The 14,666-nt window shown below is 41.4% G+C and overlaps 1 protein-coding gene across 4 annotated transcripts in view; it reads left to right on the top strand.

Annotated features, from left to right (window-relative positions):
* ATG14 (autophagy related 14) overlaps positions 1 to 14,156 on the top strand; it is a 29,497-nt gene extending 15,341 nt beyond the window's left edge. The window contains exons 6-11 of one of the 4 annotated variants that reach the window (XM_032947581.2): positions 645 to 728; positions 7,490 to 7,716; positions 8,029 to 8,146; positions 8,614 to 8,704; positions 10,681 to 10,766; positions 11,126 to 14,156. In XM_032947581.2, the coding sequence (XP_032803472.1) occupies positions 645 to 728; positions 7,490 to 7,716; positions 8,029 to 8,146; positions 8,614 to 8,704; positions 10,681 to 10,766; positions 11,126 to 11,462 (943 nt within the window). In that variant the 3' untranslated portion in view covers positions 11,463 to 14,156. Of the gene's footprint in view, positions 1 to 644; positions 729 to 7,486; positions 7,717 to 8,028; positions 8,147 to 8,613; positions 8,705 to 10,680; positions 10,767 to 11,125 lie in introns of all 4 variants that reach the window. The other 3 variants (XM_032947580.2, XM_032947583.2, XM_032947582.2) reach the window with 3 other exon arrangements.
* Positions 14,157 to 14,666: the final 510 nt, after the last annotated feature.

Genomic DNA, 14,666 nt, shown 5'->3' with positions numbered 1-14,666 from the left:
GAAGCTTAGATATGGCATGGAGATGAATGGAGTGAGAGAAGCCTAGACATGGCATGGAGATGTACGGAGTGAGAGAAGTAGAGCATTTCTGCACACCACCATGGCGCGTAACTCGCGGAGAGCTCATGCAGCGACGTTGGAGAACCCATCGTAGTTCGAGGTAGAAACGGGTCGAACGAGCCCTTCATCTCTCCGCGGTTAATGAAAGATGAGTAGCACTTTGTGGAGAGTTACCATTAGTTTTTCTCTGATTAGACTCATCCCTGCTAAGGAATGTGGGATTTACACCAAATGGTTAAGTGCTGCACACAGCAGATGATATCCGCGAGGCTTACTTGAACAACGATTCACTTTGGTTTGAATTTTGTCAATTTTAATCCGAGGACCCCCTCCCAAGAAATTCCCTGTTCAGGAAGCACTGGGTAGACTGGAGATGGTTTGTTTTCATATTATGGGTGAAAGCTGCTCACATACCTACTCATGTTGATAAAAAGAGCGGTGGCTCCATGGTGCAGAGACCGTTGTCCTGCACGCTTAAATATTTAAACGGTTTGTTGCACTGTGCATGGCTGACCATAGGGATCACTAATACAATGACTTGAGTTTTCATCTGCACGTGTATTTGTGTGCGTGTGATGTTTCAGAATTGAGACTGCCTTCCATATTGTTCACAAGTGCACCGTGAATGAGCTGGCCTGCTGTCCCATTCTGTGCACGGCTACTTACATGTGAGTGTGACGTTCGTGCGTTGTGTCTGTGTTGTGCACTTGTTATTTGTCATACACATACGGGTTATGTGAACAGCCTCATGTATGTAAAGTTTATTGTCTGTTTTTAACCTTTTCCACATTCCGAGACATCTGCAATTTGCAGGGTGGTTTTCTCAATTACTGCTGAATCTCGGAATGCGCAAGCGGTTAGTGTAAATTTTATTAATAGAGAACTAGCGACACGATCACACGACGATAGCTGGCGCCAAACTGTGCCACATGCCCTCCTGCAAGGCCATGTGGGAGCCTTGGTACGTCTTTCGACCACGTACAGATACAGATATTTTATTTGAGTTTTCTTCCCATTCCATTCCAATGACGTACACGTACGTGCCTCATCGAAATGGAAAAGTGTTAAAGTTGCAAGCATTGGTGTAAATGCTTACAAAGGAGGAGGCATCATTGTTTGAGAACATGTGCTCCCAAGCTTCTGTGCATGTGACCATGGCTGAAGGAGGTACAGAGGCCAACTTATTCTAGTGTATACTGTGTAAAACCTGCAAGATTTGTCATGGCTGAGAATAATAAATGTCGTTGTAACAAAAATATCCTTGGCTTATCTAACTTGCAAGACTTTGATCAATCTGGGCTTGGACATATGTCTGAAAAAGAAGCAAATAGCTCTGGGCTTTACCTGGTTAAATAAAAATAGTTTAACACGTACGCTTTCACGACCAATATCATCCATAATACAGGTTTTTTGGGTGAGATCGCGTAAATATATAAATGTGTCGTTAAACCCGCCACCACCCGACGCAGCCAATTAGTAAGTTTTGTCACGTAAACAGAACATGCCAATTCGTTGGCATGCTCTCCAATACACCGGTGTGCTGTACTCGTAACGAATTGGCATGTTGTGTTTACGTGACAAACCTTACTAAATGGTTGTGTCGGGCGGTGGCGAGTTTAATGACACATTTATTTATTCGATCTAACCCAAAAAACTTGTATTATGGATAAAAAAATTGTCGGTTTGAAAAAATAAGAATAAGTTTTTACATTTCTGGCAATAAAACAGGTGTTAAGATGTTAAAACACCAAACTGCAACCTTTTACAAGGAATCATGTCTGCATTAACCACAATACTTGTGGTCAGAATGCAAACAAAAAACATACTCTGATAATATATGCATTGTCTTTGAAACTGATTGGTCCATGGGGGGAAAAAAAAACTAACATCGGAAGGTGGCTGTGATGTTCCCATCCTGCCACCTTCCGATGTTAGTTTAAATTTTTTTTATTTTCTGCCTGGCTTCGGCTCTCCGATTTTACATTAACAGGTTAAATTTCTCACACCAACATAGCCACCTCCGCGCGCCGATCTCGATGTTGCGGAGGCTCTACGATCTTCCATTAACATGCTAATATCTCACATTAACATAGCCACCTCCACGCACTCGCCGTGGAGGCCGCTCTCCGGTCTTATATTAACTTTATAATTTCTCACATTAACATCACTAGCCCCGCCCACTTCGTTAATGACCCTTGGGCTACACCCATTTTAAACCTTTAAAAACAGTCTGCCCCAGCAGCTTTCCCCCTCTTTTTTCCTCCTGATGACGATCGCTTCTGTTGTGATCAAAACGTCGTAGTTTTTTGTTTATTTTATTTTTATTAATTTTAACCTATCTACGTGCCTTTACCGAAATACCCAAAGAATATAAGAATAGAAAATGGTAGAACAGATTCCTGCAGATACGAAAGCTTTAAGTCAAGATTTTATACTCTTTGGTTCTTTCGGTAAAGTCACGTAAGTGGAAAAATAATAGATCACGACGTGTCGATCGCAACACAAGCAATCGTCATCAGGTGGGACAACCACAGCAAGAAAAAACTGCTGAAGTCGGCGAGAGATCTGCCGTGGCATGAGGTTACAGTGAGGGAAAAATTATTTGATCCCCTGCTGATTTTGTACGTTTGCCCACTGACAAAGAAATGATCAGTCTATAATTTTAATGGTAGGTTTATTTGAAGTGAGAGACAGAATAACAACAAAAAAATCCAGAAAAACGCATGTCAAAAATGTTATTGATTTGCATTTTAATGAGGGAAATAAGTATTTGACTCCCTCTCAATCAGAAAGATGTCTGGCTCCCAGGTGTCTTTTGTACAGGTAACGGGCTGAGATTAGGAGCACACTCTTAAAGGGATTGCTCCTAATCTCAGCTTGTTACCTGTATAAAAGACACCTGTCCACAGAAGCAATGAATCAATCAGATTCCAAACTCTCCACCATGTCCAAGACCAAAGAGCTCTCCAAGGATGTCAGGGACAAGATTGTAGACCTACACAAGGCTGGAATGGGCTACAAGACACATTGCCAAGCAGCTTGGTGAGAAGGTGACAACAGTTGGTGCGATTATTCGCAAATGGAAGAAACACAAAAGAACTGTCAATCTCCCTTGGCCTGGGGCTCCATGCAAGATCTCACCTCGTGAGGAATCAGCCCAGAACTACACGGGAGGATCTTGTCAATGATCTCAAGGCAGCTGGGACCATAGTCACCAAGAAAACAATTGGTAACACACTACGCCGTGAAGGACTGAAATCCTGCAGCGCCCGCAAGGTCCCCCTGCTCAAGAAAGCACATATACATGCCTGTCTGAAGTTTGCCAATGAACATCTGAATGATTCAGAGGACAAGTGGGTGAAAGTGTTGTGGTCAGATGAGACCAAATTGGAGCTCTTTGGCATCAACTCAACTCGCCGTGTTTGGAGGAGTAGGAATGTTGCCTATGACCCCAAGAACACCATCCCCACCGTCAAACATGGAGGTGGAAACATTATGCTTTGGGGGTGTTTTTCTGCTAAGGGGACAGGACAACTTCACCGCATCAAAGGGACGATGGACGGGGCCATGTACCGTCAAATATTGGGTGAGAACCTCCTTCCCTCAGCCAGGTCATTGAAAATGGGTCGTGTATGGGTATTCCAGTATGACAATGACCCAAAACACACGGCCAAGGCAACAAAGGAGTGGCTCAAGAAGAAGCACATTAAGGTCCTGGAGTGGCCTAGCCAGTCTCCAGACCTTAATCCCATAGAAAATCTGTGGAGGGAGCTGAAGGTTTGAGTTGCCAAACGTCAGCCTCGAAACCTTAATGACTTGGAGAAGATCTGCAAAGAGGAGTGGGACAAAATCCCTCCTGAGATGTGTGCAAACCTGGTGGCCAACTACAAGAAACGTCTGACATCTGTGATTGCCAACAAGGGTATTGCCACCAAGTACTAAGTCATGTTTTGCAGAGGGGTCAAATACTTATTTCCCTCATTAAAATGCAAATCAATTAATAACATTTTTGACATGCGTTTTTCTGGATTTTTGTTGTTATTCTGTCTCTCACTGTTCAAATAAACCTACCATTAAAATTATAGACTGATAATTTCTTTGTCAGTGAGCCAACGTACAAAATCAGCAGGGGATCAAATACTTTTTTCCCTCACTGTATATAGGACTCGGCAGTAGGGGGGGAGAGAGAAGTGAGGGGGGGGAAGGAGGCGGGGCAGAAAGTGGACTTCACTCCAGTGACACGGGTGCTGCTGCTGGGTCCACTTTCTGTCCCCCCCCCCTTCTCTCTCCCCCCCTACTGCCGAGGCCTACTATATAACCTCTTGCTACGGCAGATCTCTCGCCTACTTCAGCAGGTGTTTCTTGCTGTGGTTGTCCCACCTGATGATGATTGCTTGTGTTGTGATCGAAACGTCGTGATCTATTATTTTTCTACCTACGTGGCTTTACCGAAAGAACCAAAGAGTATGGATTCCTGCAGTCACGAAAGCTTCCAATCAGGATTTTATTTGTTATACTTTTAGTGATTTGCTTACCTTTCCTATACTTTGCACTTCTATTGTGTTTTTGTAATGTTTGTTGTTGTAACGTTCTTACCCACCCCTACTGGACATCTGTGAGAAAGAGGATTATAGCTCATCGGTTTCCTCCAGTATAAATAAATATTCTGATATGGAGACCTGAGAGTTGGAATATTCTGAGTATGCTGGGGCAGTAATTAGTGAAAGCTGATTGAGAAACATGAGATTTGGTACGTGCGTGACACTGGTGCACTAACTGCAACATTTAAATTTTCGTTCTTTCACATCTTGACCCTACTCACCGTGATATTCTGTTGGGGTATTCAGTGGGTGGAGGAGGTTGGGAAGATGGTTGCGAGCCCGCTGGCTCTTCAGAGTTACAAATGGAAAGGTGTGCTCGGAAGGACTCATTGATCTGGCATCAGAAAGGTGGCCACTAGTCTCCATCACTGTCAATAGACCAAGATTTGTCCTTGTAGGTGTGAAGATCTGTATAGTTGCCAGTCGCTGTGGATGTGGAGTGTAGGATTTGTCTCGCGCACATTTCATTCTGAATAGTGCTCATCTTTATACGAGGGGAAGTTCTGCCGTTCTTGCACAAGTGATTACCCATCATCCATTAGTTTTGAAAATAACACACACTGTTAATAATACCCAGTACAGTCAAAACCAGTCTAAAGTTTTCCTTCGTAAAACTAATGCCACTGGGCTACATTAATTTTGAAGGACCATTTTCAGTGGATAGTGTTAGTTCCTTTTGCCTGTCGTTAAAACCATTTGTTTGTTTTGTGGTTACAATTCTTGGAAGCAGCACATTGTATTTTATTCATCGATTAGTTGTATCTGTAAAAAACATGGACTTTTACTCCATGTTGTGTGATGGTGAAGTAGTGCAAATGCATTTTTATTAAGAGGGAACACCAGATTGAAATGCTCTTCCAAGGTATAATCAATCTGTTTTAACAAAGAGAAACCTGAACCTTTTTTTTCAATTTCATGCTTCCACCTATAATTTCGCAAATTTAAAATCCCAAGAAAGGTGTTGGATACAACTGAGGGCTCAATTGTCATGCGTTAAAACATCACTTGCACATTCACTATGTAGTGGTTGCAGTAAACCTCTTTATACAGTGTTAATTTCATCAGCTAATCATAGGAAATGCAGGTAACAGGGTCATGTTGAGGAGTGCCCTTGTATTTAATACGATCACATTGTTTCACATTGCCATTAACAGTTATTTAAGTCGTGCAGGAGTTTAATTACCATCTATATTGATAAAAGCAGATATGCAATGGCGAGTTTTTATAGATATCTGTTTACAATTCCTCCACTAGTTTTATAATTATCTGTCGTGCATGATGGTTCATCTGGCTGTCGAAGGCTACCATCAACCGTTTATGCTCATTGCTTAGGATGGCTTCTTAATGTGTGTGTGTATCATTTCCGAATGGTTGTGCAGAGTTCTATGTGTTCTACCATTTTGTATTTTCCCCTATTTCCATAACCCTCTTTTTCTTAGTCTTTATTTTGTGGATTCTAATTGCGAATTGTCTGCCATTTTTACTTTGTCCCCTCCTTTCAGTGCACTGTCCATTCTCGGATTCTCGCATTATGTAAAGCGGTGACACAATTTCCTTATTTTGCCCATCTCAGGAGCTGAAATTTGTGGTTTGCCAAGTACTCGATCTGATTACCTGCCAAATGTATTGCAGTTGGACTTGTAGTTATGGATCGTATCTATTTTTATGTTTAAATACACGCAGCCTGTAAATAAATTCTACTAGTAGGGGAAATATCTCCGGGTAGAAGACATTTTAAATAATTTAATAGTCTAATGCCAAACCCTTTCGGCCAACATTAATCATCGATAAGTATTATCCTGTAACGTAGGTGATATCATTAATCTGAAATACAATGTTTTTACTTTAAATAAAAACTGAGGCCCACTGATACGGTAAGTTAATTGTGTTATCCATAACCTACCGCTGCTGAAGTGAGCGAATTGTTTACGGTAAAAGGCCCATGATCCATTCCATATAATAAAGTTAAATTAAGTGAGAGAAATTTAATACCATTTGCATTATTTCATTCAAAAATGTATGATCCGATTTAGTCACCTAAGCTTAATGTATGTTAAGTGAATCCCAATTAACTCCTGCTTTCTAGCCATTGAATGAATTGCAATTAAGTATGAAAACGCTAAGCAGTTGTGTCTGTGACGATGCAACCATAAAATCAAATAGTTCTTGTAGATAGGTAACGATGCCATGTCTCTAGGGCTGTACAACAAGAATTTCATGAAAACATCGTTGAGAACAACATGCTTTAAAATCATTCTGATACCCCATTACAACCGCTGTAGTGGCACTATAGGAAATATTTGTTAGGCAACTAGGACACTGTAATGGAGGCCATACTAATTTGGTGTAATTCTCATTCATGAGACTTCTAAATCGTGTTGGACAGCCGAGGGCACGCAGCCTAAGTGCATACCTACGAGTTTGTGAGGTTTTTTTTGAGTCGCTCTTTTTTATCCATCAATTTGCATATCTGGGCTTTTATTCGCCACATAATAAGATTTGTACAAATTTTGATTTAAAGCTTTCGTGACTGCAGTGATTCATATTCTTGGTTCTTTCGGTAAAGTCACGTTGAAGGGAAACAATAAAATAATACAATCTATATAAAACAATATATATTTTATTGTTTCCCTTCAACGTGACTTTACCGAAAGAACAAAGAATATAAGATGTGTACACTTGTTCATTATGTACGAAAATATATATGCATGAATTTATCGGAAAAATTATTTTCTGTTTTTTGTGCACGAACATTCATGCTTGCGTGTGCTGGGTGTGTGATGGCTTGCATGGTCGTGCGTGTGCGCGCTTGTCTGGCGGTGCAGCAGGCCTCACGCGGGAACGAGCACAGAGGCGGCCATGCAGAGCAGCACGGTGGACAAACTGGCGGAGGCTCGGCGCACCAATTACCAGTCTGGCCGCTGGGTCTACACAGAGGGCAATGGGGAGGTGCGTGTGGCCGTGGTGCAGCCGCACATCTGCCTGCCGCACAACGGAGACTTCTCACCTTACTACAGCTGGGTGGAGGCACGCAGGAATTCCACGCAGGAACCCGGTGAGTTTGGCGGGTGCTTGCATTTCATGGTGATGATGGTGCTGCCTATGCAGCAAATACTTCTGTAGGATACATGTTTGCATAGCGATGGAGGTTCACCTCCCTGCTGTGGTCAAGATGACCAGCAATTGGGATCTAAACATAACCTCAGCCGTTTTTGGAAGTTGACTTAGCCTAAATTGAGTACCTGGTGCATTATATCAGCACTGAGTTAATTGAGGTAGTTGCTGCTGGTCATACCACCCCATCCTGCAAAAAAACAGTCTTCATAGATAGATGCCCCTGTATAACGAGACTGGGTGTCTGTCTCAGTGCTGGAGCAGGGCAGCCCGGCGTACCCCATCACAGCCGCTCTCTGCCACACGGCTCAGCTGGTGTCCGTGCTGTCTCACATCCTGGGCATCAACCTGCCCCAGAGGCTCTGCTACAGGTGAGGTCCCAAGGCTGGCCAGCCTTCACCCACTCACTCAGGATTTAACACTGGTTTCTTAAAAACAACAGACAATCAAAATGTAGCTTTTCCTAATGTCTTTGAATGTGATATTTTAACTATCCTGATATGATAACTATCTGAATTTGATCTTTATTTAAGGCACAACTTGTGCCAATTCCAAAATTGCTCAATTGTATCATTGTTTTATCAATTTGAATGTCATTTATCAGTGATACAAGGTTGAAAATGTATAATTATATATCAAGGTTGTTTTCCAAAATCCGCAAGGAATTTAATCTTCTTAGCCTGTTTCACGTTTTAAATTAAATTATTTACTAATCTACTTTGTATGAATATTGAACACTATTTCATGATTGCATAAAATGGATCTTTAACAAAACTGAAATATTTACTTGAAAGCATGTGCGCCTTTCAGTAATGCTGATTTGTCTGTTGGTGCACAGTGAGTTCTGCCGGGAGGACATAAGCCGTCACCGCTTCATTCGGGCTGTGCAGAAGCTCAACACCAATGTTCTGCACCTCTGCTGCTCCCAGGTAAACCACCGCCACAGCAGCCGTAAGAGGCCTGCACATTTCACTCCACTCTCACAGGGTGCCTGGTCAAGATTGTCGATGTAAACTGCCCCACTTCATCCTTGCACTCATTATGACACAGAAGACATTGCCAAACACAATCACGCTCATATCCACACTCGTTGGACAACAATTGGAGTGCGCCGTCCTTTAAACATGAAACCGACAGGACATTCTCTGTTATTGCATTGTTGTAACCACACATGTTTACCAGGTTTATCAGATGATGCACTTACATTTCCAGAGTTTAATGTTTACTTAGCACCAATATTGTTGGTGCCAAATTGGTATCAGAAAGCTGAAATAACAATGATGACGGAGGCTTGTGTTGCTTCCGAAACGTCGTGATTTGATTAACTTTATTTTTTATTTTTACCTACGTGACTTTACCGAAAGAACCAAAGAGTGTGGATCATTGCAGTCACAAAAACTTCAAATCTAGAACTGAAATAACAAGTATAGGAATTTAAAGGCTATAAAAAAATTATTGGTTTGAAATTTTAAGGTGTCATATGCCAGAGGTTTCTGGGTTTTCTTTTCTCAACTTATTCTATTATACTCTGCATCATGGCATGAAACAAGTTACACTGGACAGTGTGCTCCATGCATGAGATAATGGCTGTGGAAGAGATTTTTCACAGGACTTTTGAATAATCATTAAAGTGACCTTTTTAGCTTTCAGGCAGTAGGGGTGCACGCTTCATTAATGTACAGTTGTAAGCATCACAGTCAAAATGATATTTTACTCCTCAGATTGAATTTAGCCAATTCATGTTCAATAACAAATTTAACGTGATTTTTTTCCTGCAGTGACTGGGCTAAGATGAAACACTAATTTCGACTTCAGCTATCCAGTTTAATCGTGGGTGGCCGAAACCCGTATTTGAATCCAGTATCTCAGCTTCATGGACTCAACGCTCTGACCTCTTGAGACACCCGGCCACCTCTTGCCAGACCTTACTGTTGAGGATAGAGAACTGCACACACTATTGTTGGCCAAAATACATTCATGGGACACTACAATTATCAATTTAAAGCTTTCGTGACTGCAATGATTAATCTTCTTTGGTTCTTTCGGTAAAGTCACGTAGAATGAGAATAAAATAATAAATATTATTGTGTTATTTTATTTTATCAATTTATAATTTTATTCTCATTCTACGTGACTTTACAATTAATTATATGTCCCCCTTTATGTGTAATTTAGTTTTTTGTTTAATTGCAATTTATTTTCCATTCCAGTGCCAGGCACACCCTGTTGAATTTAATAATAATAATTCCATGAATGTCACGCTTTTCATCAAGGATCTCAAAGCGCTGTACAGGACACAGCAGCAGCAGCAGACACTCGGCATGAAAATTATTATATTATAAATACATTTAAAAAATCCACTTACTAAATTCATTCTAAAGTTTCATAAGTGAAAGCGTATACATAGGTTTTAAGATGCAATTTATGTCTACAGACTCGGAGATCCCTGATATCTCGTGGATGAGCATTCCATAGCCTGGGGGCTACACGGACAAAAAGTTCGGTCACCCATAGAGCGAAGCCTTGACCTGAGAATGAAGAGAAGATCTATATCCACATATCTTAGGGAACTTGAGGGGACATGGGTGCAGCATATCAATGATGTAGAATGGGGCAAGATGGTTCACTGATTTCTAAGGTAATAATAGGATTTTAAACGGTATTCTATGTGAAACTGGAAGCCCAGTGCAGGGAGGCCAACACGGGTGTAATATGATGTGAAGAAGGTGTTCTGGTTAACACCCTAGAAACCACATTCTGAACATGCTGCAAATTGCTCAGTACATTCTTAGCCACCTTTACACCTGCATTGCTCACATCCAGGTGTCTTGGATTAGCAGCCACCTGTTTCACTTACTTGCTGTTTCCAATGAGTTGCTGACACACTCCACACTGATTCTTGCAGCATGTGGACCCTGAGCTTTTGCATCCATTACGTCCGCTCAAGAACCTGATGTACATGGTGAGGCCAGACAACAGCAGCCTAGGAAGGTGAGATTTTCTGTGCATGGTATTAGCACCTTTGCCTTCAATTGTTTTTTCCCTTCAGTGAATGTGGTCATTGTACTCTTCGTGCAATGACTCAATTGTCAGATGAGTACTTGGAATACAATGACAGTGTGATCATTTTTATTATTACCTAGTAAGGATAAAAACAAATATATTTTTCCAATGTAGCGTCGTGTTTTTGTCTAAAATTTGGAAGTAACATTTTCTTGGCAACCTTTCACATGCTACACTGCTTCATGTAGTACGAAAAAAAAACAACACACGGCTGTATTATCATGGGCCGAAAGTGCAGTGTGTGTGTATCATCTCTGAATTCACTGGCTTCGCACACTTGCCTTCAGGAGCGGGCCATTTGAGGTGACGGCCGACATGGAGGACTCGATGGAGCTGGTGGACGCCAGCACAGCCAGTCAGTCTGAGGGCAGCGATGGGGAGGACACGACCGACGAGGAGACGGACCTGGGGCTCGACTGGGAAACTGTCCCCAACCCACGCTTCATGGACATCCCGTCACGGGCACTGGAAGGCAGCCCCAGTCAGAGCACTGCGCTCACAAACACCGGTGGCACCAGCCTGCAGGACTCGGGGCCAATCTCTGCGAGCAACGCGGGCGGTCTCGTGTCCTCGGCAGTCGCCTCCATGGCCTCTATCTGGAGGGCGTACACTGGCACGCACTGATGCGGCTCGGCATCGCAAAGACCTTGTCCTGTGTGGCTTTTCCTAGTGTGTACCCTCTACTCAACGTGAAACCAGTTTGCAATTGTGTGCATTTTATTTCATCAGTGTCCACCGTGTGTGTGTTTGGCTATAACCAGTGCTGGTGGGCGCATAATGATGCACGCTTTTGCGAACCACACTCTTGAAGCGACTATGGTGTGTGCTCGTCTCTGGGCCAAGACTTTATATTTTGTCTGAGCAGTGCTCATGACTCTAGATGAAGAATGAAGGCCGGTGAGTTGCTGTTCTTCACAGCCCTTGCACTTTGGCTGTTGTGATGCTTCAGCTCTCAGCAGCGTGGAACAGATTTTGGCAGTTGTGCTGGACTTTATGCACAAATGTCTTAAGCGTAATGGTATCTTCCTCCTATTGGGGAATAATAATTTACATTGTAGTTACGGGCTTATTTAAAACATTTGTTAAATGGAAATGTTGATTTCATAACTTGTTTCATCAGTGTTATGTTAACTTGTTTAGATTTGCTGAAAGTAAATACCTTTTGCCAAAACTACAATTGAATTCAAGGTAGCTTTTGTGCTTTGGTACCATGACTGTTTTAGTCATTTGCATTGCATGCATAGCAATGTTAAAGGAAATGCTCAGAACACTGCATTTAAACACTTGTACCCATCGTTCCCTATGTTTTGGGAAATTAAAAAAAAGTTATCACATCTTGCACTTAAATTTACTCCCTAGGGAATGCAACACTTCCAATGTAAGTTATTCACAAAGTTAATCAAAATGAAAACTAACATTGGTGGGCCCAACCAGCATGTCACCTTTCTTTAAAGGTTGTTTGCCTAAGTTGTGAAGCGATGTATAACTGCATGTGCATCCAAGCACTTTCCTCAATTTTTACAGTGTCTTACAGGTGAAATAAGCTCTCTCTAGGCTTATACTGTTATGTGGCCGTTTAAGTAGATGTCATTACATCTTGTTGAGGTTGGTGTTGCAGCGCTTAGAGTAGTCGTTTTAAGCAGATTGCAGTTGCGCCATTTGTTTTTATACCGTTGCAGAAGTTGCATCTCTTGGTAGTGCCACCTTTTGGGCTGGCCTGAATGGCACAGTGAAGTTAGTTGGAACTGATGTAGGTGTACTTTAAGAGCTCAAATAAACTTACAACTCAAGTCAATGCACACAATTTAGTTTAACTTCGCAGCCAGTTTCATATCTTAACAGCATCTGAAGCATCACTTAACACCAAACACAGTGGCAACACCACTCCACAAATCATATGTACTGGAATTTCAAAAGATGGAACTTGTTTTAGAAAGGTCATGAGATTATTACGTGAGCTGGTAAATAATTTAAAATGTAAACCAAAGCAGGATGTAAATTAACATTATCCAACCGAATAGTTTGAGCACCTTTCCAAAGGCTCTGATACTCTGAAGAGGGGCACTTTTTAAGTATAAATTGGTGAAACGTGTTCACACTTAACAAGGTCTGGGTCACTTGGGCAAACGCAGAAGTAAGTTACGTATTGTTTGTGTAACAAAAATGGTGTTGAGATCTCACGTCGAGTACGATAGATCTTTCACCCCCAGCTCGGCCCAGATCCTCCTTGCTGATGTCCATCCATCGAGTACATAATTGCGCATGTGGCCATGAACACATTAGCACTTGCGAGCCCGTTAGGACTATGAGCAGACTGGTCTCTTTATTCGTGCCTAGGTTTTCCTTCGTGTTTACCTCATGTGCAATTAACATAAATTAGCGAGTAGATTTTTCATCTTGTCCATGTTGATTGTTTATATAACTTGAACTGTTTTAATGACGCTTGCCTGTGGAATATAGGTATTTGGATGTACAGCGGTCAGTGTTGGAATCTCAGGAACCCTGCTGTGTTGGACAGCCTGTGGCTTCAGGAGAGCATCCAACACCGCACATGAACAGACTCGACTCCCATTCGTGAAAGTAACAAGGTCTTGTGGTTGTAATTGTAAAGTTTACATGTTAAAAGTCAAAGAATTCGAGATTTGTAATAAGAGGAGAGATGTTAATAAACTAATGGCTGTTTTATAATTTAAACTTGTAATTTTAAACCGCATTGTGGGCATGTGTTCCTCGGTTGAAAATGAAATGTGTGCAATATTAGCATGTGTTTTGAGCTTCTATTTTTTACAAAAATTATCAAACTATTTTGTTCATCAATGTTTTTTTCTCCACAATTTTACAAATAAATTGGTATTTCACTTTTTCAGTTTTAGATTTACTGTAGAGTATGGAACATTGCAGATTATTTGAACTCTTATACACTCGTTAAGAAGCATACAACTTACAGCAGTGATATGTTTAGAAATATACTGCATACCGCTGAAACTACAAGCAGCATGTGATGTTGCTAACACAAGTCTGTACTTGAGATGTTTTTCTCAATTTAAGGTTCATTTAAAAACTCGAAAAATCCCGGATACTACATTTTTGATGATCCAGGAAAAAACTGTTCGGATTTATTTGACAACTAGCTTATATACCCGGCGTTGCCCGGGCCAAATTTTTTTTTCAAAACTACTGTTAAAAATCTAACAGCAGTGCGTACTAACTATTAGCATGTGTTTTGAGCTTCTATTTTTTACAAAAAAATTATCAAACTGTTTTGTTCATCAATGTTTTTTTCTCCACAATTTTACAAATAAATTGGTATTTCACTTTTTTAGTTTTAGATTTACTGTAGAGTATGGAACATTGCAGGTTATTTGAACTCTTATACACTCGTTAAGAGGCATACAACTTACAGCAGTGATATGTTTAGAAATATACTGCACACCGATGAAACTGCAAGCAGCATGTGATGTTGCTAACACAAGTCCGTACTTGAGATGTTTTTTCTAAATTTAAGATTCATTCAAAAACTCGAAAAATCCCGGATACCACATTTTTGATGATCCAGGAAAAACTGTTCGGATTTATTTGACAACTAGCTTATATACCCGGCGTTGCCCGGGCCAAAAAAAAAAATCTCAAAACTACTCTTAAAAATGTAACAGCAGTGCGTACCGACTGTGGTGGTACCTGCTATCACTATAGTAGAACATGCTGACTCTATAGCAGTCTTAATCGACTCTATAGCACAAAGTACTCAACTGACAGTGGCGTGGTGAGGCCTAGTCCCGTGCAGAGCCTCCGGCCTCGCTTAGATTGTCCAGCCGGCCGAGGTGGCAC

The sequence above is a fragment of the Petromyzon marinus genome, chromosome 6 (assembly GCF_048934315.1).
Source record: "Petromyzon marinus isolate PM22_M1 ecotype Great Lakes invasive population chromosome 6, UKy_Petmar_22M1.pri1.0, whole genome shotgun sequence".
Classification (NCBI taxonomy): Eukaryota; Metazoa; Chordata; class Hyperoartia; order Petromyzontiformes; family Petromyzontidae; genus Petromyzon; species Petromyzon marinus.
The sequence above is the reverse complement of the archived record's forward strand: the minus strand, read 5'-3'. Positions and strand labels throughout refer to the sequence as shown.